The sequence below is a fragment of the Hylobates moloch genome, unplaced genomic scaffold, assembly GCF_009828535.3.
Source record: "Hylobates moloch isolate HMO894 unplaced genomic scaffold, HMol_V3 SCAFFOLD_6, whole genome shotgun sequence".
Taxonomy (NCBI): Eukaryota; Metazoa; Chordata; class Mammalia; order Primates; family Hylobatidae; genus Hylobates; species Hylobates moloch.
In genome coordinates this window covers 2,083,187-2,110,838 of record NW_026652281.1, presented here as the reverse complement: position 1 = coordinate 2,110,838, position 27,652 = coordinate 2,083,187, and the positions used below count along the sequence as shown (strand labels likewise).

The 27,652-nt window shown below is 50.6% G+C and overlaps 1 protein-coding gene and 1 long non-coding RNA gene across 4 annotated transcripts in view; one reads left to right on the top strand and one right to left on the bottom strand.

Annotated features, from left to right (window-relative positions):
- The window catches only part of CA5A (carbonic anhydrase 5A), a 58,135-nt gene extending 44,914 nt beyond the window's left edge, over positions 1 to 13,221 (bottom strand). For both annotated transcript variants that reach the window (XM_032156229.2, XM_032156228.2), the window contains exons 1-2: positions 12,318 to 13,221; positions 2,870 to 3,067 (exon numbers count right to left, since the gene is read on the bottom strand). In XM_032156229.2, coding sequence (XP_032012120.1) covers positions 2,870 to 3,067; positions 12,318 to 12,459 — 340 coding nt within the window. In that variant the 5' untranslated portion in view covers positions 12,460 to 13,221. The remainder of the gene's footprint in view (positions 1 to 2,869; positions 3,068 to 12,317) is intronic.
- Positions 657 to 17,178, top strand: LOC116470725 (uncharacterized). 2 transcript variants are annotated; one of them, XR_009214043.1, is made up of 3 exons: positions 657 to 864; positions 6,429 to 8,543; positions 16,662 to 17,178. It is a non-coding gene; the product is annotated as an uncharacterized LOC116470725 (long non-coding RNA). The 2 variants fall into 2 exon arrangements; XR_009214044.1 differs by lacking the exon at positions 16,662 to 17,178 and adding an exon at positions 11,375 to 11,460.
- The last annotated feature ends 10,474 nt before the right edge of the window (positions 17,179 to 27,652 follow it).

Sequence of the window (27,652 nt, the reverse complement as noted above, 5' to 3'; positions counted from 1 at the left end):
TTTTAGTAGCGATGGGCTTTCTCCATGTTGATCAGGCTGGTCTCGAACTCCTGACCTCAGGTGATCCGCCCGCCTTAGCCTCCCAAAGTGCTGGGATTACAGGCGTGAGCCACTGCACCTGGCCAATTTTTCTATTTTTTAGTAGAGATGGGCTTTCACCATATGGCCAGGCTGGTCTCGAACTCCTGACTTCAAGCAATCCACCTGCCTCAGCTTTCCAAAGTGTTGGGATTACAGGCATGAGCCACCGCGCCTGGCCACTTTCATTTGTCTGCTTGTATCAGGACTCTTGGAAGCAAATGATAGGAACTTAAAATGATTTTTAAAAGAGGCTTATTAGTACAGGGGCTGACTTGGCTTCAGGTACAGCTACATTCAGAGGCCTCGAAATTGGCTTGGGCCTTGATTTCTCCCCCTCTTGGCTTTGCCCTCCCGTGTGGACACTTTCTCAGGGAGGCCCTCATCTGCTGCGGTGCCCAGCTGGCCTTGGCACACTCATGGAAATAATCTCTTTAAATACGTCCTAGAAAAAAACTCCTTCGCTCTCATTGGCCGGTCTTGAGTCACGTGCCTATGCCTGTACCAATTGCTGCAGCCAGTGACAGGGCTGTTCTGAGTGGCCATGCCCAGGTCCCCAACCACTCCTGTCTCTGGACCCCGTGAATGGGAGTCGCGGACGGGCTCCCAAAGAAAACAGGAATGTTGGACCCAGCAGGAAGGAGGATGGAAGCTGAGCCAGCAACACAGTAGATGCCCTTACAAAGCCACGTACTGGCGGGATCAGCGGCACCTGGGAGCCTGCTGGCATGAGATTCTTGGATCTGCCTTGCACCTGCCGAGTCAGAATGTCTAGAGGAAGGACAGGTTGTATTCTTGTGTGTGTGTGTTATTGTTATTATTATTTTGTTTTTGAGAGACAGGATCTCGTTGTGTTGCCCCGGCTGGAGTGAAGTGGCACAATCCCAGGTTACTGTAGTCTCAATCTCTTGGGCTTAAGCAAGCCTCCTGCCTCAGCCTCCGGGCATGCTGGCAGCCATGTGGGAGTTTCTGTGCAGATGTGGTGCTGAGTGCTGGCCTGGGGTGGCCTCGATTCTCTCCCCGCAGCCTTTGCAGTGGCCATCCCTTCTCTCCCCAGTCACAGAGGAAGAAAGGAAGGCTCATTTATGCCTTCAACTCTGTTCATCCGTCAATTTGCTGAGTGCCTAGGACGCCTGGCGCATAAAATATCAAATAAGACAAAGACCCGCCCCAGTGGCGTTACATCCTCATGGGAGCAACAGTGAGTGAGCAAGATCCCCAGGCACGTGGGACACGCCCGGGAGGAGGCAGATGGGATGCCTGCCAGAGAGGACGTGGGGCTGCGGCTGCGTCGGGGCCCCCAGGTTTGATGATTCCCCAGGAAGAGTCACTGGGTCCAGCACAGAGCCACCCTCAGAGCTAAGCTACATTCAACAAAAGGACGCAGAGCGAGATCAGCCACGTGAAGAGGTGCCTGGGCTGTCTGAGGGCCCCAGGCAGGAGCTTCTGGAGTCCTCACCAGGTGAGATGGACAGGACGGTTTAATTCTCCTCTAAACCAGCCGCAACACTAAACCAGTGTGACGTGTTCTGTACCAGGGCAGCTCACTAGCAACTCAGTGCCCAAGGGTTTACTGGGAGCTGTTCACGTAGGCACCTGATACCCAGCACGTGGCCCAATTCCAGACTCACAGCAGGAGGGAGAACAGGCATTCGGCAGGAAGGCGGCTTACAGTGACTCCAGCTGGTGCTGGGAAAACACCAGGTAGCACCTCGTAGCCAGTCCTGATAAAAATGCAAACATAACAGGCGTAGAGAGAAGCTTCCCAAACCTCAGAGCATCTGCCTGGAACTTCCGAGAATCATGGTGAAGGTTTGATGAGATGATCCGCAGAAGCCCTTGGCCAAGCGCTGGAACCCAGTAAGGGCTTGGTGGCTTTCAGGACCTCTCAAGTCACCTCCCAGCCCACCCCGTCCCTCCACCGCCGTCTCCCACCTGCATCTCCCCAGACCACCTCCCATTTAACCCGTGCTCCCCTCCAGGCGCCTGCTCAGTCTGTGCTCACAGCAGCTGGGGAGTCCATTTAAAAGGTCAGCCTGGGCCGGACGCGGTGGCTCACGCCTGTAATCCCAGCACTTTGGGAGGCCAAAGTGGGCAGATCACCTGAGATCAGGAGTTCGAGAGCAGCCTGGCTAACATGGCGAAATCCCATTTCTGCTAAAAATACAAAAATTAGCCGGGCATGGTGGCAGACACCTGTAATCCCAGCTACTCGGGCTGAGGCAGGAGAATCGCTTGAACCCAGCAGACAGAGGTTGCAGTGAGCTGAGATCGCGCCACGGCACTCCATCCTGAATGACAGAGCAAGACTCTGTCTCAATATAAAATAAAATAAAATAAATAAAATAAATATAAAATAAATAAAATAAAATGTCGGCCAGGTCACCGCCTGCTCAAGCCTGCAGGGGTCTCATTTCCAGGCCACCGCTGCCTTCTGAGTTCCTCTTCCCACGCGCAAAGTGTTCGCATTTCAATGAGCTTGTCTCTTCCTCCCACCCCCTGCAAGGCGAGCCCCGCGGGAAGGGGTTTTTCTTTGCTAGGTGCACCTGTGTGCATGCAGGTGCTGGCGATATTCTCATCTGTCAAGTGAGCACCAGGCTCCCGTCCCCGTGAGAACCTTCACACCATCCCCCCGGTGTGTCCTCCCTCAAACGAGTCTCTGTCCCTGGCCCCCGCAGCACAAGGAAAGCAGCACCTTCCTGCTCTCCTCCCCCTTCTCCGCGAAGCCCCCCGACGCTGCTCCCAGAACAACGGGAGAGGAGAAAGCCCTCGAGCCCCAGCTGGCGCTCACCTGAATCCTCGGTGGCGTCGTCAAATTCCACCTGGAAGAGGTAGCCAGTGTTCCAGACGTACAGGCAGGATGCTGCGTCATAGGAGACCCTGAGTGGCTTCAGCCGGGGGTCATAGACGCTGTCCCTCCACTGGATGTTGATAGGAGACTGCCGTGTGCCCCCTGGCACGGAGACCGGGCCCGTCCAGAGTGGGTGCACTGCAGGGAGAAAGAAGGAGACCCCGAGTGAGGCATGAGCTTCATCCTGTGTCTTGGACGGACAGAGCAGAAACCCGGCCGCACCCGAGACCCCACAGGTCCCGGCTCACGGGAAACTGACCCACGGGGAAACGGGCGCGTGGGGGCCCCTGGGCAGCTGGACGCGCGCCCACAGGGTGCTCGCCTGCCCCTCTCCTTTCCGCACCACTCGGGGACTTTCTTTCCCACCCGGAAGCAACTCCCTCTCGGCCCGTGCCGCCTGCGTTGATGGGTTTTTTACTTTTGTGTTGCCCTCGTCACAGAGTGGCCACGGGAAGTCCGGAGAGACGCTGGGGAGGGCAGGTGCGCGGAGGAGGGCGCTGTGGGGAAGGCAGGCTGAGTGCAGTGGGGCTCTTGCCTCTCGGGAAGGGCTTGAGACCTCCCTTCCCACTCACAGGAATCCCACCTGATGGGTCCTGTGGAAACTGGAGCTGCTTTGGAAGTCTCTCCTTCCAAGCCCTCAGGCAAGGAGGAAATGAGACCCCAGTGTGGAGAAAATTAACAGAGTGGCAGCCCCCCTCTACCCACTTCCTGGAGGCTCATTTCAAACTGCTTTGATTGTCATTTTTAAAATAAGAGCCATTAATCAAAAACAGTTCAGAGGTCAGGAACAGTGGCTCACGCCTGTAATCCCAGCACTTTCAGAAGCAAGGTGGGCGGATCACCTGAGGTCAGGAGTTTGAGACCAGCCTGACCAACATGGAGAAACCCCATCTTTACTGAAAATATAAAAATTAGCTGGGCATGGTGGCGGTTGCCTGTAATCCCAGCTACTCCAGAGGCTGAGGCAGGAGAATGGCTTGAACCCAGGAGGTAGAGGTGGTAGTGAGCCGAGATCACACCGCTGCACTCCAGCCTGGGTGACAGAGACTCTGCCTCAAAAAAAAAAAAAAAAATGCAGAAAAGCTTATGAGTGAAGAAGCAGCTGTCCCATGATTGCACCCCCTGGTGTGTGTCTGCCCCACCTGTCCTCTGTGCAATAGCCTCATGCGAAGAGAAAGCTGGATTTTTTATTTTTATTTGTCCTTAAGAGACAGAATCCTTGGGATATCCTGCTCTCGAAACCTTAGAGCAGCTTCCGAATACACAGTGCTCCGGCTTGGGGACGTCACCCCAGAGGCCTGGCGTGCCCTGCGGCTGCTGTCCTCACCTTCACAGGCCTGAGCTAAACCTGTTCTTAAAGGGGATTAAATGGAATAGTGTTTCTTTGAGATCAGGTCTCACTGTGCCGCGCAGGCTGGAGTGCAGTGGTGCCAATCACTGTAGCCTCGAACCCCCAGGCTGAAGCGATCCTCCCACCTCAGCCTCCTGAGCAGCTGGGACTACAGGTAAACACCACTATGCCTGGCTAACTTTTTCATTTTTTGTAGAGACGAGGTCTCACTATGTTGCCCAGGCTGGTCTCAAACTCCTGGTCTCAAGCGATTCTCCTGCCTCTCCCAAAGTGAGGCAGGCTTCTTCCAAAGTGCTGGGGTCAGAGGTGGATACCACCACACCCGGCCAGGATTTTTTATTTTAATGAACAAGGATTTTACTGTGTATATTATCTTGTAAGTTGCCTTTTTTCATTTAACATTATGAACTCATTTTGTCAAAAAAATATATATATACAATTCTTTTTAATGGTGGTACATTTCCATTGTATAGTTATGACACGATTTTTAAAATCCATTATTTGGTGATGATATTTAGGTTATTTCCAACTTATTGCAATTAAACAAAGCTGTGATGAAGTTGCTGTTCTTTCTCTGGATTCTCATCTGGATTATTTTCTTTTTTTTTTTTTTTTTTTTAGACAGAGTCTCACTCGGTCGCCCAGGCTGCAGTGCAGTGGTGCCATCTCGGCTCACTGGAACCTCTGCCTCCCAGGTTCAAGTGATTCTACTGCCTCAGCCTCCTGAGTAGCTCTATTACAGGTGCACGCCGCCACACCTGGCTACTTTTTTGTATTTTTCGTAGAGATGGGGTTTCACCGTGTTAGCCAGGATGGTCTGGATCTCCTGACCTCGTGATCCACCCGCCTTGGCCTCCCAAAGTGCTGGGATTACAGGCGTGAGCCACTGCGCCCAGTCTTGGATTATTTTCTTCTTACAAATTGCTAACCACAGAATCGCTGGGTCAAAGGGTGTGTCCAGCAGAAGTCTAGAAAACAAGGATAAAGATGTATAGCCCTGGCTGGGCGCGGTGGCTCACGCCTGTAATCACAGCAGTTTGAGAGGCCAAGCTGGGTGGATCACCTGAGGTCAGGAGTTTGAGACCAGCCTGGCCAACATGGCGAAACCCCATCTCTATGCCGAGATCGTGCCACTGCACTCCAGCCTGGGTGACAGTGAGACTCCGTCTCAAAAAAAAAAAAAAAAAAAAACAAAATTAGGCCAGGTGCAGTGGCTCACACCTGTAATCCCAGCACTTTGGGAGGCTGAGGTGGGTGGATCACCTAAGGCCAGGAGTTTGAGACCAGCCTGGCCAACATGGTAAAACCCTGTCTCTACTAATAATGCAAAAATTAGCCAGGCGTGGTGGCTCATGCCTGTAATCCCAGCTACCCGGGAGGCTGAGGCAGGAGAATGGCTTGAACCTGGGAGGCCGAGATTGCAGTGAGCAGAGATGGCACCATTGCATCCCAGCCCAGATGACAAGAGCAAATTCGGTCTCAAAAAAAAAAAAAAAAAAGATGTATAGCTCTTTCAGAAATGCATCTCCACCTAAGTCGAATGGTTAGCGCATTGCTCTGTTTTCTTCTTTAATGAACTTGAAAAACTTTTTAGCCATTATTTAATAAGTAAACCATCAGAGGTCAGTAGAATGTACAATACATTTTTAAGTTAAAGATTGCAAAATCGCAGAATGTTTGCTCTAAAATCACATCTTTTCTATTCGTCAGTGTTAAAAAGCTCTATGGGAGGTAATGGTGATGACAGATAGTAGGTTGGTTGTGTGCCTGTTTATTTTAATTTTCTCTCTTGGTTTTTCTCTCCCCTGTCAACGTGTGCGGTAACATCTGCTAGGGGTCTGCTGTCTGTCTCATTAACCAGAATCTAAGCAGGGGCTTGGTCATTTTGCTGGCCTGTGCATTCCATGCTTCGATGGCATCTGGCACTATGAATGTTTGTTGAATGAATAATCCCTATTGTGGATTAACTGCCCCTGCCCCTTACAGATGGGAAAGCAGAAGGCCAGGGGCTGGAGTTACTTTTCCAAGACATCCAGCAAGCTCGCTGCAGTCTGAACTAAGATCCTGGCCTCTGGGAGTCTGTACTAGAGCTTCTGGCTGCTCCAGGCTGGTGTCCAGGTCTCCAGAGTGTTCCTCTGTTCTTTGTAGACCAGCGGGGAGGACCCCCCCGGGCCCTTCCCCAGTGCAACCTGAGGCCTGAATCCCATCAACATCAGACCCGGGCGCCTGGCTTCCCTATCAAAGTGGACGTGTTCTGAGGACAGAGGATGCTGACGAGTAAAGCTGCTGTGGGCAACGGGCCCTCCCTGGCAGGCTGGGTGGGCAGGAGGGAGTGGTGGGGACTGCGGCGTGTGGTGAGCACAGGGTGGTTCTGAGACGGGCTGCTGCTACCCCACTGGGCGGGAGAGAGAGGGAGAGGGAGCCCTCTGCTGCCAGATCTTTGGATCTATTTATTTTTATTTTTGTTTTTTTTGAGACAGAGTCTCCCTCTGTGGCCCAGGCTGGAGTGCAGTGGTGTGATCTTGGCTCACTGCAACCTCCAAGTCCCTGGTTCAAGCGATTCTCCTGCCTCAGCCTCCCAAGTAGCTGGGGTTACAGGCACGCGCCACCATGCCTGGGGAATTTTTGTATTTTTAGTAGATACGGGGTTTCACCGTGTTGGCTAGGATGGTCTTGATCTCCTGACCTCATGATCCGCCTGCCTCGGCCTCCCAAAGTGCTGGGATTACAGGTGTGAGCCACTGCGCCTGGCCTGGAATTTTAAAGAGAAGATAGAAATATAGATGTTCAGGTAGAGTGTCCCAACATTCAGGTGTTGTCAAGTTATTTATTTTTTTTTTGAGATGGAGTCTCACTCTGTTGCCAGGGCTGGAGTGCAGTAGCGTGATCTCAGTTCACTGCAACCTCCGCCTCCTGGGTTCAAGTGATTCTCCTGCCTCAGTCTCCCGAGTAGCTGAGATTACAGGTGCTCGCCACCACGCTCGGCTAATTTTTGTATTTTTAGTAGAGACGAGATGTCACCATGTTGGCCAGGCTGTTCTCGAACTCCTGACTTCAGATGATCCACCTGCCTCGGCCTCCCAAAGTGCTGGGATTACAGGCATAAAACGCTGCACCTGGCCTTGCCAAGTAATTTTTTAAGTTTTACACATTGTGCAGCGGGGAAGACACATCTGTGGGCCAAAACCCTGGCGGCTCTCCCCACTCACTCTCTGAGTTACCTGGCATATTATTTACCACCTCCCCCCAGTCTCAGCTTCTTTATCTGCAGGAAGGAGAATAAGGGAGTATAATCATAGCAGCTTTGCTGAGAAGATAAGCTCGCTGGTGCTGGCGAAGGCCTGGAATGCCTTCCCACGTGTGATAGACGGGGAAGATGCATTTCCCTGCCCCTGCCTTACAGCCCAGCCACAACCCTGCGGTCATACACGGAACTCGCTACGTGCCCGAAAGCAGTGACTAAGCCAGCGCTGGGAAACGGTGGGCCCTGCAGTGTCCTGCAGATGTGTTCTGTTCTCTCTCACCTGATGGACAACTATGGACACAGGAGCCGGCGGCCACAACAGGGGCTTTTGTCTGTGTGTCCTTCGTCCCAGCGTCTGCTTTAATTCAGAACGACACCAGCAGCCCTGAACTTCCATTGACTGTTCTCTCCAAAGAGCCTCTCTGAGGCCAGGCGTGCTGGTGCACGCCTGTAATCCCAGCTACTCAGCTACTCGGGAGGCTGAGGCAGGAGGATCGCTTGAACCCAGGAGGTGGAAGTTGCAGTGAGCTGAGATTGCACTATTGCACGCCAGCCTGAGCAACAAGAGGCGGACTACATCTAAGAAAAAAAAAGCCCCTTTGAGGCCTCACAAATCTCTGTTGCATCCAACGGCAAGCAGGATTTAGTGCACTCTACCCTCCTCCCACGGCCGCTGCCTCTGGTTCTCCTCGCCGGGCAAGGGGTATTTAACACGGCGCACAGACCTGAATGTACACAGAACCAAAAAGCCACTGATGCCACAGAGGAGGCGCTCATCTATGCAGGAGACACAGGCTTCCCTGGCTCACAGAGACACAGGATGTGGGAAGAGAGGGTAATTTTAGGTTCTGTTTGCTGAGCTGCACCAACGGGCCCACCAACAATGAAACACCCGCGTTGAACTCAGCGTGTGTCACCCAACAAAAGGATGGGCTCATTGCCACCTGCACTGAGGCGACGCCACCTGGGTGCTGAACAGGCTTCCAATCTCCACGCAGCTGACCCTGGTGCACAGCAAGGTGGGTTCTGTGCTAATTCCAGTAGGGCTCCGATGGGAGGCAATACAAATGTTATCCTCTTTTTCAATCAGTCAACAAATATTTACAGAGCTGCTCCTATGGGTCAAGCCCTGGCCCAGGTGCAGGGGACATGGAATCAAAGACGCCAAGTCCCCTGCCCCAGGAGGCCAGTATTTGCCCCTAATTCACACGGGCACAGTCTGGAAGGAGACCCCTTCTCCCCGATGCATTCTCAGTCTCCAGGTTTGATGGTGGTTCAGCAAATCTCAAATTCCTTCCCCCTTGACCTCCATGGGAGGAGATATCCCCTCCCCCATTGTCACTAGGCTTGGCCACCTGGTGACCTGTTTGACCACTGGGACATTAGCAGACGTGACGTGAGCAGTAGCTTGGAATACATGGGCGCCGCTGGCCTAGCCCTGTGAGTGCCCGCCCTCCACCGTGAGAAGAACAGGCCTCAGGTGGCTGTGGAGGGAGGATGAGAGATGCACTGAGCAGGCCTGGACCCACCCAGAGCGGGGAGCCCAGCCCAGCCCAGCCACGCTCAGCCCGGGGGGAGCCAAACCCAAGAAGACACACACGCCTGAGCAGGAAATAGCCAGTAAAATGTCCAACAATGTGCAGCCGTGTGCTGGTTGAGGTTTAATAAGCCGTTCTCCCAGGGATTTAGAATCTTTGATTTCTGGTGTTTGCCAGTGACTGTGGTGTAAATACTTTCACCATGGCCAATTTTAAGTTACCAACATAATGTTGCTGATCACACACTTAGGAACAGATGGGCACTGCCAGTGCACGCCTGAAACCTGACTAGAAAGCATTCAATGATCCCTAAAATTATTATTATTTTTTTTTCTTAGACGGGGTCTTGCTGTGTAGCCCAGGCTGGAGTGCAGTGGCCTGATCAGGGCTCACTGCAGCCTCAAATTCCTGGTGTTGGCGATCCTCCTGCCTCAGCCTCCCAAGTAGCTGGGATGATAGGTGTGTGCCACCATGTCCAGTTAATTTTTTAATTTTTTTTTTTTTTTTTTTAGAGATGGGTTCTTGCTATGTTGCCCAGGCTGATCTTGAACTCCTGGGCTTCAGCTATCCTCCCACGTCAGCCTCCCAAAATAGTGCTGGGATGACAGGCATGAGCCCCCATGCCTGGTTCTAGAATTATCACTGAATGTTTTCTAACTCTTTGACTTTTCTCTCAAGGCCAAACCACCAGTGATTTTTCAATAATTTTTAGTAACGATATTCTTTTCCCAAATGAAATAGTGTTCAGAATGCCCATAAATAAAACACTGACATAGAAGGATGAATTCCTTACGATGTTCCAATCTTCTCTGCTTGGCAGAATATTCTGCTCTTTGTAGAACTCTGAAATGATTTGGCAGAGCCCTCTGTTCACTGGGAACAGATTGAGGACCATGGTGTAAATGGATTTAGGTGCCGATACAGAATGTGACTCTCTCTAGCACAAGACGTAAGAGGACATGTTGCCATAGTAAGAAATGGAATGCTACCTGTTGCCCACTGACAGGGAAATGCTTAAATAGACGCAGGGCACCCACCGCTGCCTGTGTTAGCAACAGCAGCAGCTGGCATCTAGCGAGGGCTTCCTGGAGCCATGTGCTGTCCCCAGCCTTTGCAGGCCCCATCTCGGACCCTTCTCCCAACGACACTGTGCAGTAAGCACCATTATCAACCCCCTGTTAGGACAAAACCAAGGCTGGGAGAAGTTAAGAAAGTCACAGAGGGGACAGCCAGGTGCGGTGGCTCACGCCTGCAATCCCAGCTCTTTGGGAGGCCGAGGCGGGCGGATCATCTCAGGCTGGGAGTTCAAGACCACCCTGAGCAGCATGGAGAAACCCTGTATCTACTAAAAATACAAAATTAGCCGGATGTGGTGGTGCATGCCTGTAATTCCAGCTACTCGGGAGGCTGAGGCAGGAGAATTGCTTGAACCTGGGAGGTGGAGGTTGCGGTGAGCTGGAGATTGCACCACTGCACTCCAGCCTGGGCAACAAGACAGAAATTAGCCTCAATTAGCCCACAGAGGGGCAACAGCCATAGAGAGCAGTGGGGCCAAGATTCCAATCCAGGCAGCCTAGTGCTCTTAACGGTGGTAGTAAGAATAAAAGAAGGGGGTGGGTGCGGTAGCTCATGCCTGTAATCCCAGCAATTTAGGAGGCGGAGACAGGTAGATCACTTGAGGTTGGGAGTTTGAGACCAGCCTGGCCGACATGGCGAAATCCCATCTCTACTAAAAATACAGAAATTAGTTGGGCATGGCGGCGTACACCTGTAGTCCCAGCTACTTGGGAGGCTGAGTCAACAGGGTCGCTTGAACTCAGGAGGCAGAGGCTGCAGTGAGCCGAGATCGCACCACTGCACTCCAGTCCACAGGTGTGGCCCCCAACAGAAGGAATGAGTGGAGCTCACTGAGAGTCTGGGGTGGGCCAGTCTTTCTACACGCATCGTGTCATCCTTCCATGGCCCTGGAGAGAAAGTCTGGCCACCCCCATCTCGAGATCAGGACACGGAGGCTCGGGGGTGAAGACCTGCCGATGCTCCACCTTGGCAACCATCAGCAGCACCGCATGCCTGGGGTCTGGCTCCTAAGCCCGTGCTCTTTAAATGGCCCAAACACGGAACACGTGGAAGATTTGAGTTAGAAGAGAAGTTGGCAGCTGCCGAAGCAGGCTCTCATTCTACGGAGGAAGCACTTGAGACCCAGAAAGAGGAAAGGCGTCGTCCAAGGTCACAAGGCACTGACCATGAAGCTGAGAGGGGCTGGCACGGGGCAGTTTCTTGGCAGAGCTGACTGAGTGGTTTACTTGTTACAGGTTTGCTTGAAAGCATTCTTTGCCGAAGAGTTTAGGAGCGATCGTGACTGGTTAGTGCAGCCCATTCCGCCGGGTCTGGATGGTGAGTCATGCCAGTGTGTCCTGTGCGAACACGGACTACCCACCTGCTCCCAGCATCTTGCCCTCCCCAGGACCCCTGAACCGGAGGCTAAATGATTCACCCAAGGTCACCAAATACAAGAGAAACAGAGTGTGGCCAGGCACGGTGGCTCATGCTTGTAATCCTAGCACTTTGGGAGGCTGAGGTGGGTGGATCACCTGAGGTCAGGAGTTCGAGACCAGCCTGGCCAACATGGTGAAACCCTATCTCTACCAAAATACAAAAAATTAGCCAGGTGCGGTGGCGGGTGCCTGTAGTGCCAGTTACTTTGGAGGCTGAGGCAGGAGAATCACTTGAACCTCGGGGGGCAGAGGTTGCAACCAGCCAAGATCATGCCATTGCACTCTAGCCTGTGCAAAAGAGCAAAACTTCATCAAAGAAAAGAAAAGAAAAAAGAGTGCCAGGTGCCGTGGCTGATGCCTGTAATCCCAGTACTTTGGGAGGCCGAGACAGGCGGATCACGAGGTCAGGAGTTCAAGACCAGCCTGGCTAACACGGTGAAACCCTGTCTCTACTAAAAATACAAAAAATTAGCTGGGAGTGGTGGCAGGCGCCTGTAGTCCCAGCTACTCAGGAGGCTGAGGTAGGAGAATCTCTTGAACCCGGGAGGCGGAGGTTGCAGTGAGCCTAGATCGCGCCACTGCACTCCAGCCCAGGCCACAGAGCAACGCTTCATCTCAAAAAAAAAAAAAAAAAAAAAAGAAACGGAGTGGAAATATTAATGCATGTGGCTCGGGATGGTCTCTCCTCTCTCATCTCGAAAGACCCCATCAGCTACGACAAGGATCCAGTTGCATTTGGGAAATTTGAGGCTCTACTTACACGTGTTACTGCTGGCTCGCCGTGCACAGGAACGCTGAGAACACCATCGCCCTGGCCTCACTGAACGACTCCAGAGAGGGGCCCACATCTGCTTAACCCAGAAGGAGAAAGCTGAGGTCTTCCAAGTGTTCCTCCCCAACATCTTGGTTCTGTTCCCGCTGACTCCAATCTGAAGAGGGTGATGTTCCCTGCTGTCTGTTCTCACTTTGATCAGGACCACTGTGGACTGGCGTGTACCCACCTCTTTTTGTAGAAACTCATCCCAACCCCTGAGCCTAATGGTTAAAGTTCAACCCATGCCTCTCCCAACGGGGTGGGTCCACAGGGACTAGTGGCCTCTGCTGGGGACAGGCCACTCAGGTCACTGGGCTTTGATCTGGCAAACAGTGGCACAAGTCTGCCAGGGAGCTAGAAAAGCTTTACGGTGGGGCTGCGTGAGCACCAGGGGATTATGTAGGGGGCGGGGGCGAGCGGATGAGAGCAGAGTCCCTGCTTCTTTCATGGTGTTGGCCCTGTGGTTTGGGGCTCCGGGACACTCAATACCAGGCACAAAGCCACGGTGTGCATGTGAGGAGGGACTGGCAGGCAGGCTCAGAAGTACAGGAATGCGGCAGGCCAAAGCGCTGCTAGGTAGACAGGCTGGGGGAGCAGGGAGCTTCTGTCCACCCACCAGGGCTCCTGAAGTCATAGAGTCCTTGCTTGCCTCCAAATAGGTGCGATTTGATTCATTCGTCCTCCCCGGAAGCAAGATGCCCTGTGGCTTGGGACACTTCCAGGTCATGCCTGCTGTCTTGGCATAAACATTAATGGGGCCACCTTTCTTTCTTTCTTTTTTATTTTTTTAGACAGAGTTTCACTTCTGTTGCCCGGGCTGGAGTGCAATGGCGTGATCTCGGCTCACTGCAACCTCCGCCTCCCAGGTTCAAGCAATTCTCCTGCCTCAGCCTCCTGAGTAGCTGGGATTACAGGTGCCCACCACCATGCCCAGCTAATTTTTTGTATTTTTAGTAGAGATGGGGTTTCACCATGTTGGCCAGGCTGGTCTTGAACTCCTGACCTCAGGTGATCTGGCCTGCCTCGGCCTCCCAAAGTGCTGGGATTACAAGTGTGAGCCACCACGCCCGGCCTCTTTTCTTTTTTCTTTCTTTCTTTTTTTTTTTTTTTTTTTTAAGATGGAGTCTCGCTCTGTTGCCCAGGCTGGAGTGCAATGGCATGATCTTGGCTCATTGCAAACTTCACCTCCCAGGTTTAAAAGATTCTCCTGTTTCAGCCTCCTGAGTAGCTGGGATTACAGGCACACACCGCCACAACAGCCGATTTTTTGTATTCTTAGTAGAGACAGAGTTTCACTGTGTTTCCCAGGCTGGTCTCGAACTCCTGAGCTCAGGCAATCCACCCACCTCGGCCTCCCAATAGTGCTAGGATTACAGGCGTGAGCCACTGTGTCCAGCCTCTTTTCTTTTCTTTCTTTCTTTTTTTTTTTTTTTTGAGGTGAAGTCTTGCTGTGTCACCCAAGGTGGAGTGCAGTGGTGCCATCATGGCTCATTGCAGTCTCAGTCACCCAGGCTCAAGTGATCCTCCTTCCTCAGCCTCCCAAGTAGCTGGGACTGTAGTGCATGCCGTTATGTGCAGCTGATTTTAAAAATTATTTGTAGAGGCAGGTTCTCGCTATGTTGCCCAGGCTGGTCTTGAACTCCTGGGCTCAAGCAATCCTCCCAGCTTGGCCTCCCATAGTGCTCGGATTATAGGCATGAGCCACTGCCCCTGGCCTGGTACCTCCCTTCATGCCCAGGGTCCACATGGGGACAGTATGTTAGCTGGTCACCCTAGCCAGGCAGCTGGTGATATTTGCAAATGCCAACCCACAAAGAACCCTCCTTTGGGTCCTTTGAGCGGCACAGCAGTTTATTCACCCAGACACTTTTTACCCGTGAAATAGAACCTACGGGATTGGGATGCACCAGTTTGTGACTTCTTGTTGTTGTTCAAATTTACAATCTTTTAGGGGGCAGGGATATCGTAACTTTTCATAGAATCCTAGAATCTTAGATCTAGAAAACCCTACAGAACACAGGTGTTGAAATGCGAGTCCACTTGTAGGCTCCTGAAAGCCCAAGAATCCCACCGAAATCCCGCACGCAATGGATAGGGTCTGCGGCTTTTGCCCATTGCCCTAGTGGGCCCAGGAGTTTGCTTGCATTTGTTTTGAGCAACAAAAACTAAGTCTGGATGATGTTCTCTCCTTCTCATAGTCATGGTGGAAATGCACCCACCCTTGGGAAGTCTGATTCATTCACTCACTCATTCATTCACTCACTCATTCACTCACTCACCCATTCCTTCACTCGTTCATTCACTCACTCATTCACTCACTCACTCATTCACTCACTCACTCATTCACTCACTCATTCATGCACTCATTCATTCACTCATTCACTCACTCACTCATTCATTCACTCACTCATTCACTCATTAATTCACTCATTCACTCATTAATTCACTCATTCATTCATTCACTCATTCATTCCCTCACTCACTCATTCACTCATTCATTCATTCATTCACTGATTCATTCATTGGCTTTTGCCTCCGTTTCCCCATCTGTAAAGTAGGGAAGATTCTAGGATTCCATCATACATGATAACACTCTGTCAAGCTGTTGTTGACACAAGTGACGTCCTTAGAGTGGCACTTCCATTGCTGTGGGCCAAGCTCCCACCCCAGGCCTTGCCAGCCCCATGTGAGCACTGGCATCTCCTGAGGACGCTCACCTGGGCAGCCGATGATGCCGCACAGGCTCCTGGGGCATGTCCTTTGCCATCCTCAGCCGTCCTGCCCTCTTCAGCCTACCCAGTTTAGGTTGACTGTGTTGCAGCAGTACTCGTGGGCTGGGGGTTTCCCTGTCTTCTTCATCTCCCTGCTGCCCCATGGCAGGACTCTGCTTTACTTACAAAATATCACCAGCCCCAGTGTATTAGTCAGGGTTCTCCAGAGAGACAGAACCAATGGGATAGACAGACAGATAGATTAGAGAAAGAGAGAGAGAAAGAGATGATAGATGACAGATTAGAGAGAGAGATGATAGCTAGATAGGTAGACAGATGACAGACAATAGATAGATAGGTAGACAGATAAGTAGATAGATGGTAGATAAAGGATAGATGAAGAAAGATGATTGGTAGGTAGATAGATGGTAGGTAGATGACAGCTAGATGATAGGTGATAGACAGATGATAGATGACAGACAGACATGTTACTAGATGGAGAGTCCTAACTGCGAGTTGTCCAGGTTCTTGGCGTGTTAAAGAATTGAGCAAAACACACAATCAAAGCAAGAAAAGAACAAGCAAGTGGCTCAAGAGCCCTGATTACAATGTTCTTCAGGGTTTTTGTTAAGCTAAAAGAATTTGGTAACACCCCCAGGTGCCCTTTAGAGGGCTCCAATTGGTTACATCCTATGAAGGATTGGCCCCCGACCAATCAGAGGCGGAAGTGGAGGCTTCTGTTCTGTTACCGCAGGAGTGAGACGGTGGCCCGTGTGCTGCCCAATCTTGCCTGGAACCGGCTGCTCCGGCTGTTCTTTTGCTTCTGCCTTAACCCTGGGTTACCCTCATTCCCTATTCTCCTGCCTCAGGTAGGTGATAGATAGAAATAAAGAGATAAATGATAGGTAGATTGATGACAGATGATAGATAGATAGATGATAGGTAGATAGATAGATGATAGATAGATAGATGATAGATAGATAGATGATAGATAGATGATAGATAGATGATAGATAGATAGATAGATCGATGATAGATAGATGATAGATAGATAGATAGATGATAGAAAGATGATAGATAGATAGATAGATGATAGATAGATGATAGATAGATAGATATATAGATATATAGATAGATGATAGATAGATAGATGATAGATAGATGATAGATAGATAGATAGATGATAGATGATAGATAGATAGATGATAGATAGATGATAGATAGATAGATAATAGATAGATGAGAGGAAATTAATTAGGGGAATTGGCCCATATGATTATGGAGGCTGAGAAGTTCCAGGACAGGCCACTGCAAGCTGGAGACCCTGGGGTGCTGGTAGCATGGCTCAGTCCAAGTCCGAAGGCCTCAGAACCAGGGAAGCTGAAGATGTAACTCTCAGTCCAAGGCCAAAGGCCTGAGAAACCTGGGGCAGAGGGTGGCATTGGTGTAAGTCCTGGAGTCCCATGGCCGGGGAGCTGGGAGTTGTCCAAGGGAAGGAGAGGAAGAGCACGCCCCAGTCCGGCAGACAGACGGACACATTCACCTTTTCTCTGTTTTTGTTCTCTCTGGGTCCCAGCAGATTGGATGGTGCCGCCCACATCGAGGTGGAACAGGAATTAAAAGAAATTAAAGAATATGTAAGCAGAAACTCAGCTGTATGTAAGAAAACGCAGTTCCCCCTGAGAAAGAGAAAGTGCTGGAGTCCTTTAAAATTAACTGCGTGTTTTTCTGTGGCTAGTGAGCCTTATCTCTCCCTTTCCCAGGCATCGTGAAGACCTGTGTCTCTAGCCGTGCAGCTGCAAAGTCATAAACAGATAAACTCAAGTCACAAAACATGATTTTCCTTGAGAAGTAAGAAATGATATGATGCATGTCTCAATTAATGGAATAACTGTCTTTGTTTCTCGCTTCTGTAATATGCTTCCGCCTGCACAGATCTCCCTCCACCCCACGAAATGCTTAAAAGGTAACTTAACTCTGTTCAGGGCTCAGTCCTTTGGATGTTAATCCGACTGGGCCGGTGCACCTAAATAATAAATCTCCTCCTCAACCCGTCGGTCTCTGTGATTCCTTATCCATCCTGCAACAGAGGGAGCTCTTCACCACCGGGTCCGCGAGGCTCAGATGCCAGTCTCTGCTGGAGACACCTTCCCGACACCCGAAAATCAAGCTCTGCCAGGTGTCCGGGTGTCCTGCAGCCAGTCCAATGACCCCTACCTGAGCCGTCACACCCAGCTTGTCCTGCACCCTCCCAACAGTGGACTCACGGCACCATTTCCATTCTATTACGGTAGAAATGGAAACTCCCACCATTACTAGAGGCAAGCAGGCCACGCACACGCACACCTCTGGAAAGAATGTCAAGCAGCCCTCAAGGGAAAAGTAACAATCTGTCTTTTCCAGAGTGCAGTGTGGTTAGCAGTTTCTTTTTTTTTTTTTGAGACGGAGTCTTGCTCTGTCGCCCAGGCTGGAGTGCAGTGGCGCGATCTCGGCTCACTGCAAGCTCCGCCTCCCGGGTTCACGCCATTCTCCTGCCTCAGCCTCCCGAGTAGCTGGGACTACAGGCGCCCGCCACCACGCCCGGCTAATTTTTTTGTATTTTTAGTAGAGACGGGGTTTCGCCATGTTTGCCAGGATGGTCTCGATCTCCTGACCTCGTGATCTGCCCGCCTCGGCCTCCCAAAGTGCTGGGATTACAGGTGTGAGCCACGGCGCCCAGCTGGTTAGCAGTTTCTTACGGCTCTTTTTGGGAATTTCCATGTCAGAAATCTCTTACATACGTATTCTCTTTTTAAATACAAGAAAGAATTATGTATAGAGGACATGTACATATAGATGCACATATATATGCCACCTACTAATTTATCCGGAATAATTTTTATAACAGTGTATATAGCTCTTCCCTTCTTTTAAAGAAATAACTACAAAATATTCCACTGAAATATTACCATAATTTATTAAATTACTTCTCTTATAGATGGTGTACACAGCTCTTCTTTTAAAGAAATAACTACAGAATGTTCTACTAAAATAAGTACCAGCTGGGTGTGGTGGCTCACGCTTGTAATCCCAGCACTTTGGGAGGCTGAGACGGGTGGATCACTTGAGGTCAGGTGTTCAAGACCAGCCTGGCCAACATGGTGAAACCCCGTCTCTTCTAAAAATACAAGAATGAGCCGAGTGTGGTGGCGCACGCCTGTAATCCCAGCTACTTGGAAGGCTGAGGCAGGAGAATCACTTGAGCCTGGGAGGTGGAGGTTGCAGTAAACTGAGATCGTGCCACTGCACTCCAGCCAGGGTGACAGAGCAAGACTCTGTCTCAAAAAAAAAATATATATATATATATATGATAATTTATTAAATTAATTATCTTACAGTGTTTTTCCTTTTTTTTTTTTTGAGACAGTCTTGCTCTGTCGCCCAGGCTGGAGTGCAGTGGCGCGATCTGGGCTCACTGCAACCTCCACCTCCCAGGCTCAAGTGATTCTCCTGCCTCAGTCTCCCAGTAGCTGGGATTACAGGCATTGCCCACCATACCCGGCTCATTTTTGTATTTTTAGTAGAGATGGGGTTTCACCATGTTGCCCAGGCTGGTCTCAAACCCCTGGCCTCAGTGATCTGCCCACCTCAGCCTCCCAAAGTGCTGGGATTACAGGTGTGAGCCATTGTGCCAAGCCTGTTTTTCTAGTTTTTATGGGTTTTTTTTTTTTTTGGTCTTATAATTAACACTGCACTTGGCCGGGTGCAGTGGCTTACGCCTGTAATCCCAGCCCTTTGGGAGGCCGAGGCGGGCGGATCACCTGAGTTTGGGAGTTCAAGACCAACCTGACCAACATGGCGAAAACCCGTCTCTACTAAAAATACAAAAATTAGCCGGGCGCGGTGGTGGGTGCCTGTAATCCCAGCTACTCGGGAGGCTGAGGCACGAGAATAGCTTGAACCCGGGAGGCGGAGGTTGCAGTGAGCCAAGATTGCACCATTGCACTCTAGCCTGGGCAACAGAGCGAGACTCTGTCTCAAAAAAAAAACAAACAAAAAAAAACCGAAAAACAAAAATCAAACAAACAAAAAAATTAACACTGCACTGAATATCCTGAATAGAATTCCTAGGTTTGACATACATAGGTCAAAGGGTAAATCCACTGAACTGCTAATAGATGTGCCAGGTTACTCAGCCAAGGGATTGTGCTCTCACCTGCCCACCTTGTATTCTGGGCCAAAATGTCTTACATGTATCCAACCCAACACTTCCTAATTTCTTAGTTTCTACCTCCCACAGAAAACACCAATCAGTGGGCTTCATATAGTCTGTAATTTTCTGCCAGAGTTGAAAATTTCTCATGCGGAGTCATGATGGTTACTTTTGTCAACCTGACTGGGCCATGGTGCCCAGATATTTGGTGGACCATTATTCTAGATGTTTCCATCAATGTGTTTTTTTGAACATGATTAACATTTATACTTCAGTGAACGTTGAATAAAGCAGATTGCCCTCCACAATGTGGGTGGCTCCCATCCAATCAGTTGAAGGCCTGAACAGAACAAAGACTAGGCCAGGCGCGGTGGCTCACGCCTGTAATCCCAGCACTTTGGGAGGCCGAGGCGTGTGGATCACAAGGTCAGGAGATCGAGGCCATCCTGGCTAACACGGTGAAACCCCGTCTCTACTAAAAATACAAAAAATTAGCCGGGCACGGTGGTGGACACCTGTAGTCTCAGCTACTCTAGAGGCTGAGGCAGGAGAATGGCGTGAACCCGGGAGGCGGAGCATGCAGTGAGCCGAGATAGCGCCACTGCAGTCCGGCCTGGGAGAAAGAGCGAGAACCCGTCTAAAAAAAAAAAATAAAAAAAAAAAAAAACTGAACAAAGACTTACCTCCCTCCCTATTCCCCCAAACCCCCTCTCCCGCACCCCGTTGAGACGGAATTCTGCCAGCAGGTTCCCTTTGGACTTGAACTGCGACTCTCTCGTCAGATCTGGGGCTTGTCAAGCCTCCCCAATTGCATAGGGCAATTCCTCAAGATAAATCAGACAAATCTCCCTCTCTCTCCCAATGTATAGATAGATAGGTAGCTAGGTGTAGGTTTACTTACACACACACGCACTACACACACACACACACACACACATCCTGTTGGTCTGTTTCTGTGGAGAACCTTACAGGAATTAATAAAAATCCATAACTAAAGGAGATTTTTTCATTCTCTTTTTTTTCTTTTCTTTTTGAGATGGAGTCTTGCTCTGTAGCCCAGGCTGGAGTGCAGTGGCATGATCTCGGCTCACTGCAACCTCTGCCTCCCCGGTTCCTGTTCAAGCAATTCTCCTGCCTGAGTCTCCCGAGTAGCTGGGATTACAGGTGCCCGCCACCATGCCCAGCTAATTTTTGTATTACACACACACACACACATCCTGTTGGTCTGTTTCTGTGGAGAACCTTACAGGAATTAATAAAAATCCATAACTAAAGGAGATTTTTTCATTCTCTTTTTTTTCTTTTCTTTTTGAGATGGAGTCTTGCTCTGTAGCCCAGGCTGGAGTGCAGTGGCATGATCTCGGCTCACTGCAACCTCTGCCTCCCCGGTTCCTGTTCAAGCAATTCTCCTGCCTGAGTCTCCCGAGTAGCTGGGATTACAGGTGCCCGCCACCATGCCCAGCTAATTTTTGTATTTTTAGTAGAGACAGGGTTTCACCATGTTGGCCAGGCTGGTCTTGAACTCCTGATCTCGTGACCCACCCACCTCGGCCTCCCAAAGGGCTGGGATTACAGGCATGAGCCACTGCACTCGGCCTTCATTTCTTAAATTAGAAGGTAGGAGATCAAGAAACTGCTCCTCTCTGCCTGTTTACAAACATTCTTCATATTTGAACCCAAAATGTTTAAGTCAAACCTTCTTTAATTGATATTTTCTAAAATGGACCATGTGTACCCAGATAACCCTTCCACCTGCAGAAGATTGAAATTTCTATTCTTATTTTTTCTATTTTTCATATGTTCCCTAGAGCACACACTACGTTAGTACCTAACACAGAGATGTAAATTTACACGTATGCATGTTCATGGCAAGTGTGTGTGACTGAGAGAGGCCTGGAACCCACCATTCTCTGAGAACCCTCAAATTTGCACCACTTTTTGAAATAAGGCTTTATTCTCATGTGATAGAAATTTAAAGTCATTTCTTTTTTTTTTTTTTTTTGAGACATAATTTCGCTCTTGTTGCCCAGGACGGAGTGCAGTGCTGCAATCTCGGCTCACCACAACCTCCTTCTCCCGGGTTCAAGCGATTCTCCTGCCTCAGCCTCCCGAGTAGCTGGGATTACAGGCATGAGCCATCACACCTGGCTAATCTTGTATTTTCAGTAGAGACGAGGTTTCTCCACGTTGCTCAATTTGCAAAATATGTTTTTCCTTGAAAAGTAAGAAACGATGTAATGCATGCCGTGAGCTCTTGATCTCAGGTGATCTGCCCGCCTCGGCCTCCGAAAGTGCTGGGATTACAGGCGTGAGCCACCGTGCCCGGCCAGAAATTGAAAGTCATTTCTAAATGCACCGACTGCACTCCATAGTACTCCGTGATCTCAAAATGATACACTGTCCATGAAGAAATGGTATTTTAGGTGAAAAAATCAAATAGGAAAAACTTGCATTGGACAAAATTCTTCAAAACACACAAAAGTTTCTGCACGAGTTTTGTTCAGAGTAATTTTTTTTGCTGAGCCACTGGACTTTTTTTTCCCCATGGTTAGTGTTTTATTCTTTTTTCTTTTTTTTTGAGATGGAGTTTCGCTCTTGTTGCCCAGGCAGGAGTGCAATGGTGCGGTCTTGGCTCACCGCAACCTCCGCCTCCCGGGTTCAAGAGATTCTCCTGCCTCATCCTCCCTAGTAGCTGGGATTATAGGCATGTGCCACCATGCCTGGGTAATTTTGCATTTTTTTTTAGTAGAGATGGGCTAATATCCTGGGTTTTCTTCATGTTTTCTGATGGGCAAGTTCTCGTTGATTTCCACGGGCCATGCCGACCACCGACAGAGCCTGGAAGACAGCAAGTCGGAAAAGCAACAGTTCCCTGGCACCCTGGGTTACCGTCACTGCTGCTGGACTTCTTATGGGTCCATTTCCCACAGGCGTTTTTTACTGATTGTGTGGATTTGTACACGTTTCCACCAACTGCTTCGTAGCGGCAACTTCTCATTAATAACGACTCGAACACCTAGTAGCCCCTGTTGAGATGTTAATCAGCTGTCTGGCTTGGGTGGCCTGGATTAATTGCACCGTACGCAGCCTCTCCTGGGGAGTTCGCATCAACGGCTGCAGACTGTTCTCAGACAGGAGGAGAGAGCTGCCAGCCGGACAGAACGTCAGTGCTGACGTCAGCGTTCACGTGTGCAGGAGGAGAGCCCTGAGGGACCCCGCCGGGGACTGGTGCTGTTTCTGCCTGCACACACCCAGCTCTTCTTCCTGCGCACACCCAGCTCTTCTTCCTGCGCACACCCAGTTCTTCTTCCTGGCTGCTGCTGGGTTTGCTCTGGGAGACCAGCCCTCCCCACCTGCCCTCCACGAGGCTTGGCCAGGCTGACCCCTCCCCCAGACATGTCTCAGGACTGGCCACTCGGAATGGGGGTCATTGCCGGGTACACAGCCTGGCCAGTAAGCATTGCCCCCGGGAGACTTGCTGGAATGATGAGGAAAGAGGCCCTCTCTCCCAGGCAATGGTTGAACTGGAAAAACCTGTTGGTAGTTGCTGGGACCCCTTCCTGAGATCCCGCTCAGGAATGGGGAAAAACCAGGCAGGCGAGGTGGTTCATGCCTATAATCCTAGAACTTTGGGATGGCGTAGGTGGGAGAATCACTTGAGCCCAGGAGTTCGAGACCAGCCTGGCCAATATGGTGAAACCCCGTCTCTACTAAAAAAATACAAAAATTATAGCGAGGCTTGGTGGCAGGTGCCTGTAATCCCAGCTACTCGGGAGGCTGAGGAAGGAGAATCACTTCAACCCGGGAGGCGGAGGTTGCAGTGAGCCAAGATCGCACCTTTGCGCTTCAGCCTGGGTGACACAGCGAGACTCCGCCTAAAAAAAAAAATGGGGAAAAACCAAGCCCAAAGATGGGAAGGACGCGGTGGAGAGAGAGAGAGAGAGAGTCAGAGACAGAGATGAGAGAGTCCGTGCAGTGGACTCCAGGGGTTTCTGGAGCCGCTGAACCTGGCCGCAGTCCTGGAGGTGCAGGCTTTGGTGTTTTCAGAGGGTTTCATATTAGCCCAGATTATGAACCGACCACAAAGGCTGCTTGGCCATATGTTTGGCCAAGACAAAGGAGAAATCAGCAAAATTGCTGGGCCGAAGCAACGCCAGTCTCTCTCTCTCTCTCCTCTCTCTCTCAAATGCATGTTACTACGCAGATAGCAAGGGTCTCTGTGACCTTTACAAATGGCCTAGTGCACACACATGCAAGTGGCTCCCATATTTGAGGCCTTGCTGATCTACTTTACAAGTGAGGAAGGTAAGGTGCAGGAAGCGTAGGTTGCTTCCCCAGTTTCAGAGGGCACCGTATCCACACAGCAGTGACTGGGTAGGGTCCTGGTCTCTCTTGACGGCCCAGAGTGTGTGGCCTGTCCGCGGAGAGGGTGGGATCCATGCCAGGCGGGGCTGAGTGGTGCTGACTGCCACCCCCTCCCGTCACCCCTGGATCATCATTTTGTTTCCCAGTGGGGTCTCCTTTCAGGGCTCTACTTCACCCCAAAGCTGACCTCTTCCAGTGAGACCTTCAAACCCTTACGGTGCCCTTGCATGAAGTGGCAAAGTCGGGGGTGGGGGAGAGAGGAGGAGGAATTACAGAAGGAGCCCTCCTGGGGAGACAACTGCAAATATGTATTTCAGGGACAGTCCTCACGACCACGGGCAGTGGCCATGACGGCCAGTCTCCCACCTCCTGGAGCTGTGTGTCTACCACCCAGTACAGCACCTGGACACCCCGTCCCTTAGCTGTTCCCAGCATCGGGCTCATGGGCAAGTCCTGTGGATTTCACCCTGTGGAACCTCTCCAATCTGTCCATTTCTCTTCATCCTGTCTGCACTGCAACCCCCTGCAGCAAGCCTCCGTCTCTCACTTGGAGCCTGTGACAGCCTTCTCCACTGCTCTCCACAGATTCATGTAGGATGATGTATTTCCTCCTCCCATTCCTTTTCCAGCCCTCCAGCCAGACGGACTTTTCCTTTTTTTTTGAGACAGAGTCTCGCTCTTATTGTCAAGGCTGGAGTGCAGTGGCGCGATCTTGGCTCACCACAACCTCCACCTCCCGGGTTCAAGCGATTCTCCTGCCTCAGCCTCCTGAGTAGCTGGGATCACAGCCATGCGCCACCACACCCGGCTAATTTTGTACTTTTAGTAGAGACGGGGTATCACCATGTTGGTTGGGCTGGTCGCGAACTCCCGACCTCAGGTAAGCTGCCCACCTTGACCTCCCAAAGTGCTGGGATTCCAGGTGTGAGCCACCGTGCCAGGCGCCAGATGGACCTTTCAAAACACAAATCTGATCCTACCCACTCTGGCCCCAAACTTTGTAAAGTCTTCCCCATTGCCTCAGGAGCAAGACGACACCCCTTCCTCGCTGACAAGGACGCAGCTGCGCCTTCGCTACCTTTGCCGCCACATTTCACCACCTGTCTCCTCTCGTCTCTACCCCCACTATGGCTGTGTGACCCCAGGTGTATCGCTCAACCTCTCTTATCTTCCTGTTCTTCACAAAGAATAGGGATTGCAGTGAAATGTGCCCAGCTCGTGGTCACTCAGCCCATGGTAACATGAGCACATCCGGAATCGGACTCTAAATGCTTCATCACCTCCATGCCATGGACCCCTCCCAATATCCCTGTGAGCTGTGAGATCTAAACACCAGTTCCCAGAGTGGGAAACCGAGGCCTGAGACCCTCAGCAACTTGCCCAGTGAAGGCTCAGACTCTAAGCCCTGGCCAGGCAAACTCCAAGTCCTCGCACTTAAGGACAACCAGGCTCAGCGTTCCAGCATTCCACTCAGTCTCCTGGGCTTTTCCTGGGCCCCTGGGTGCATCGTGTTTAATTTCTCTTTCTCCACACTAGTGACATTCTCAGATTCTCAGAAAGAGGAACCATCGGACGGTTCCGGGGTTTTCTTGATGTGGGCATTTCGAGGTGTTGACAAAAGGACCTCTGTGACCTTTACGAATGGCCTAGTGCACACACTTGTAAGTGGCCCACATATCTGGTGCCACACAGGCCAGAGTGCACTTCCCGCTCCTCTTATAATGCCCTCACTAATGTGACTGTAACTTCATTAACTCCAGGGGACCAGACTGGATCCTTGTACCGACTAGTGAGCAAGTGAACCTTCACTATAGACAGCTGTCTTTGCTGATGACTAGCTACTCCATTTTAAAAAAATTACGGTGAATCAACTGTATGCCAATATTGAACAATACCTTCCTCTTTTAGCTTCCTGAGCAGCAAAATAAATCAAAACCATCAAAAACAAAAAAGTGTAGTAGCTCATGCCTGTAACCCTAACACTTTGGGAGGTTAAGGCGGGAGGATCGCTTGAGTCCAGGAGTTCAAGACCAGCTTGGACAACATATTGAGACCTCTGACTCTACAAAAAATAAAAAAAATTAGGCAATGGTGGTGGTGCATGCCTGTAGTCTCAGCTACTCCGGAGGCTCAGGCGGGAAGATCACTTAAGCCCAAGAGGTAGAGGCTGCAGTGAGCTCTGATTGTACCATCGCACTCCAGCCTGGATGGGAGAGCAAGACCCTGATACAAACAAAACAAAAGAAAACAAAACAATCACTAACTGCAGCACAGTCACAATCACAGTTTTCATTGGCTTAATTTCTGATCATGACCTAGAAAGCAGTGGCCTTCAACAAACCTCACTGTAGCTCGTTGGATGGTCACAGATGGATTCACCTTTGCCCACAAATTCCTTCTCTCGTCCATTCACACCTGTTCATGACGCCGAGCCCAGCGTTGCACAAGGCCTGGGGATAGGGGAAAGGCAGCTCCAGACACGGACTTGGGGATGTTTTGAAATAACAGGAACAACAACACCCTAGGTTTGTCTGTTTTCAAGCCAGATATTCAGGCGTGGATGCTAAGAATTCTTACATGGGCAAGCATTAATATTTGAATGCAGCCGTGATTGAGATGGAGGTGGAGACAAAAGGCATGCCTCCCTAGAACATGTTTTGTCCCCAGTGCCGGAGGGAATATTCTGTGGCAGCTACTGCACGCACCCTTTCCCTCCGTGTGAGTGGACTCCACACTCTAAGCGAGGCGTTCTGGGCTGCGAACTCAGCTTGTGCCTCTCTCCAGCCCTGTGGCCTCGCTGGGCAGTTTTTCTAATCTCTTTGGAGCTGATCTTCATGTTGAAAAAGGACAGGTCCCATCTTCAGATCAACACCTGTCCCAGCGCTGCCATTCTGCCAAGGCTCCTCCTTGGAGTGTTTGTAAGGCAATTTGCCATGAAGGAAGCCAGCCACCAGCCTCAGTGGAGCCTCTGAGCCTAATTCTGGCGGAGACTTTAACTCGGTAAGGTTGCCCAAGGTCGCATAGCCCGGGACTGCACTGAATCCTGTTTTTATTATTGGCAAAAGGGAGTTGGGCAGGAAATTCAAGGTAAAGCATTTTCTTTTTCTTTTTCTTTTTTTTTTTCTTTTTTCTTGCGACGGAGTCTCGCTCTGCTGCCCAGGCTGGAGTGCAGTGGCACCATCTCGGCTCACTGCAAGCTCCGCCTCCCGGGTTCCAGTGATTCTCCTGCCTCAGCCTCCCGAGTAGCTGGGACAACAGGCGCCCGCCACCACGCCCGGCTAATTTTTTGTATTTGTAGTAGAGACGGGGTTTCACCGTGTTAGCCAGGATGGTCTCGATTTCCTGACCTCGTGATCCACCCCCCTCGGCCTCCCAAAGTGCTGGGATTACAGGCGTGAGCCACCGCGCCTGGCCAGCATTTTCTTTTTCCCAGTGAAAATAGCTCCCTTGCCCTGTGTTTGGGAGATCAAAGGCATTCTTGCTCATTGCAAATAATTCAGGAAACAGAGGTGAGTATAAAGAAGAAAATGAAAGGCAAGGTAATCCTGGATAAGCACAGGGAGATAACCAGGAATGACATTTCTGGGAACTGCCCTATAGTTTGGGAATTTTTTCCTGTGATTACCCACAAACACACATTTGCACATTTATTCTACATAAAATAGAATGTGTGCACATTCACGTCATCAGTTTTTTTTTTTTTTGAGACAGAGTCTCGCTCTGTCGCCAGGCTGGAGTGCAGTGGCGCAATCTCGGCTCACTGCAACCTCCGCCTCCCGGGTTCAAGCGATTCTCCTGCCTCAGCCTCCTGAGTAGTTGGGATTACAAGGCGCCCGCCACCACGCCCGGCATAATTTTGTATTTTTAGTAGAGACAGGGTTTCGCCATGTTGGCCAGGCTGGTCTCGAACCCTTTACCTCAGGTGTCCCGCCCGCCTTGGCCTCCCAAAGGGCTGGGATTACAGGCGTGAGCCACCGTGCCCGGCCGCCATCACTTATTTATATTATGTGTTA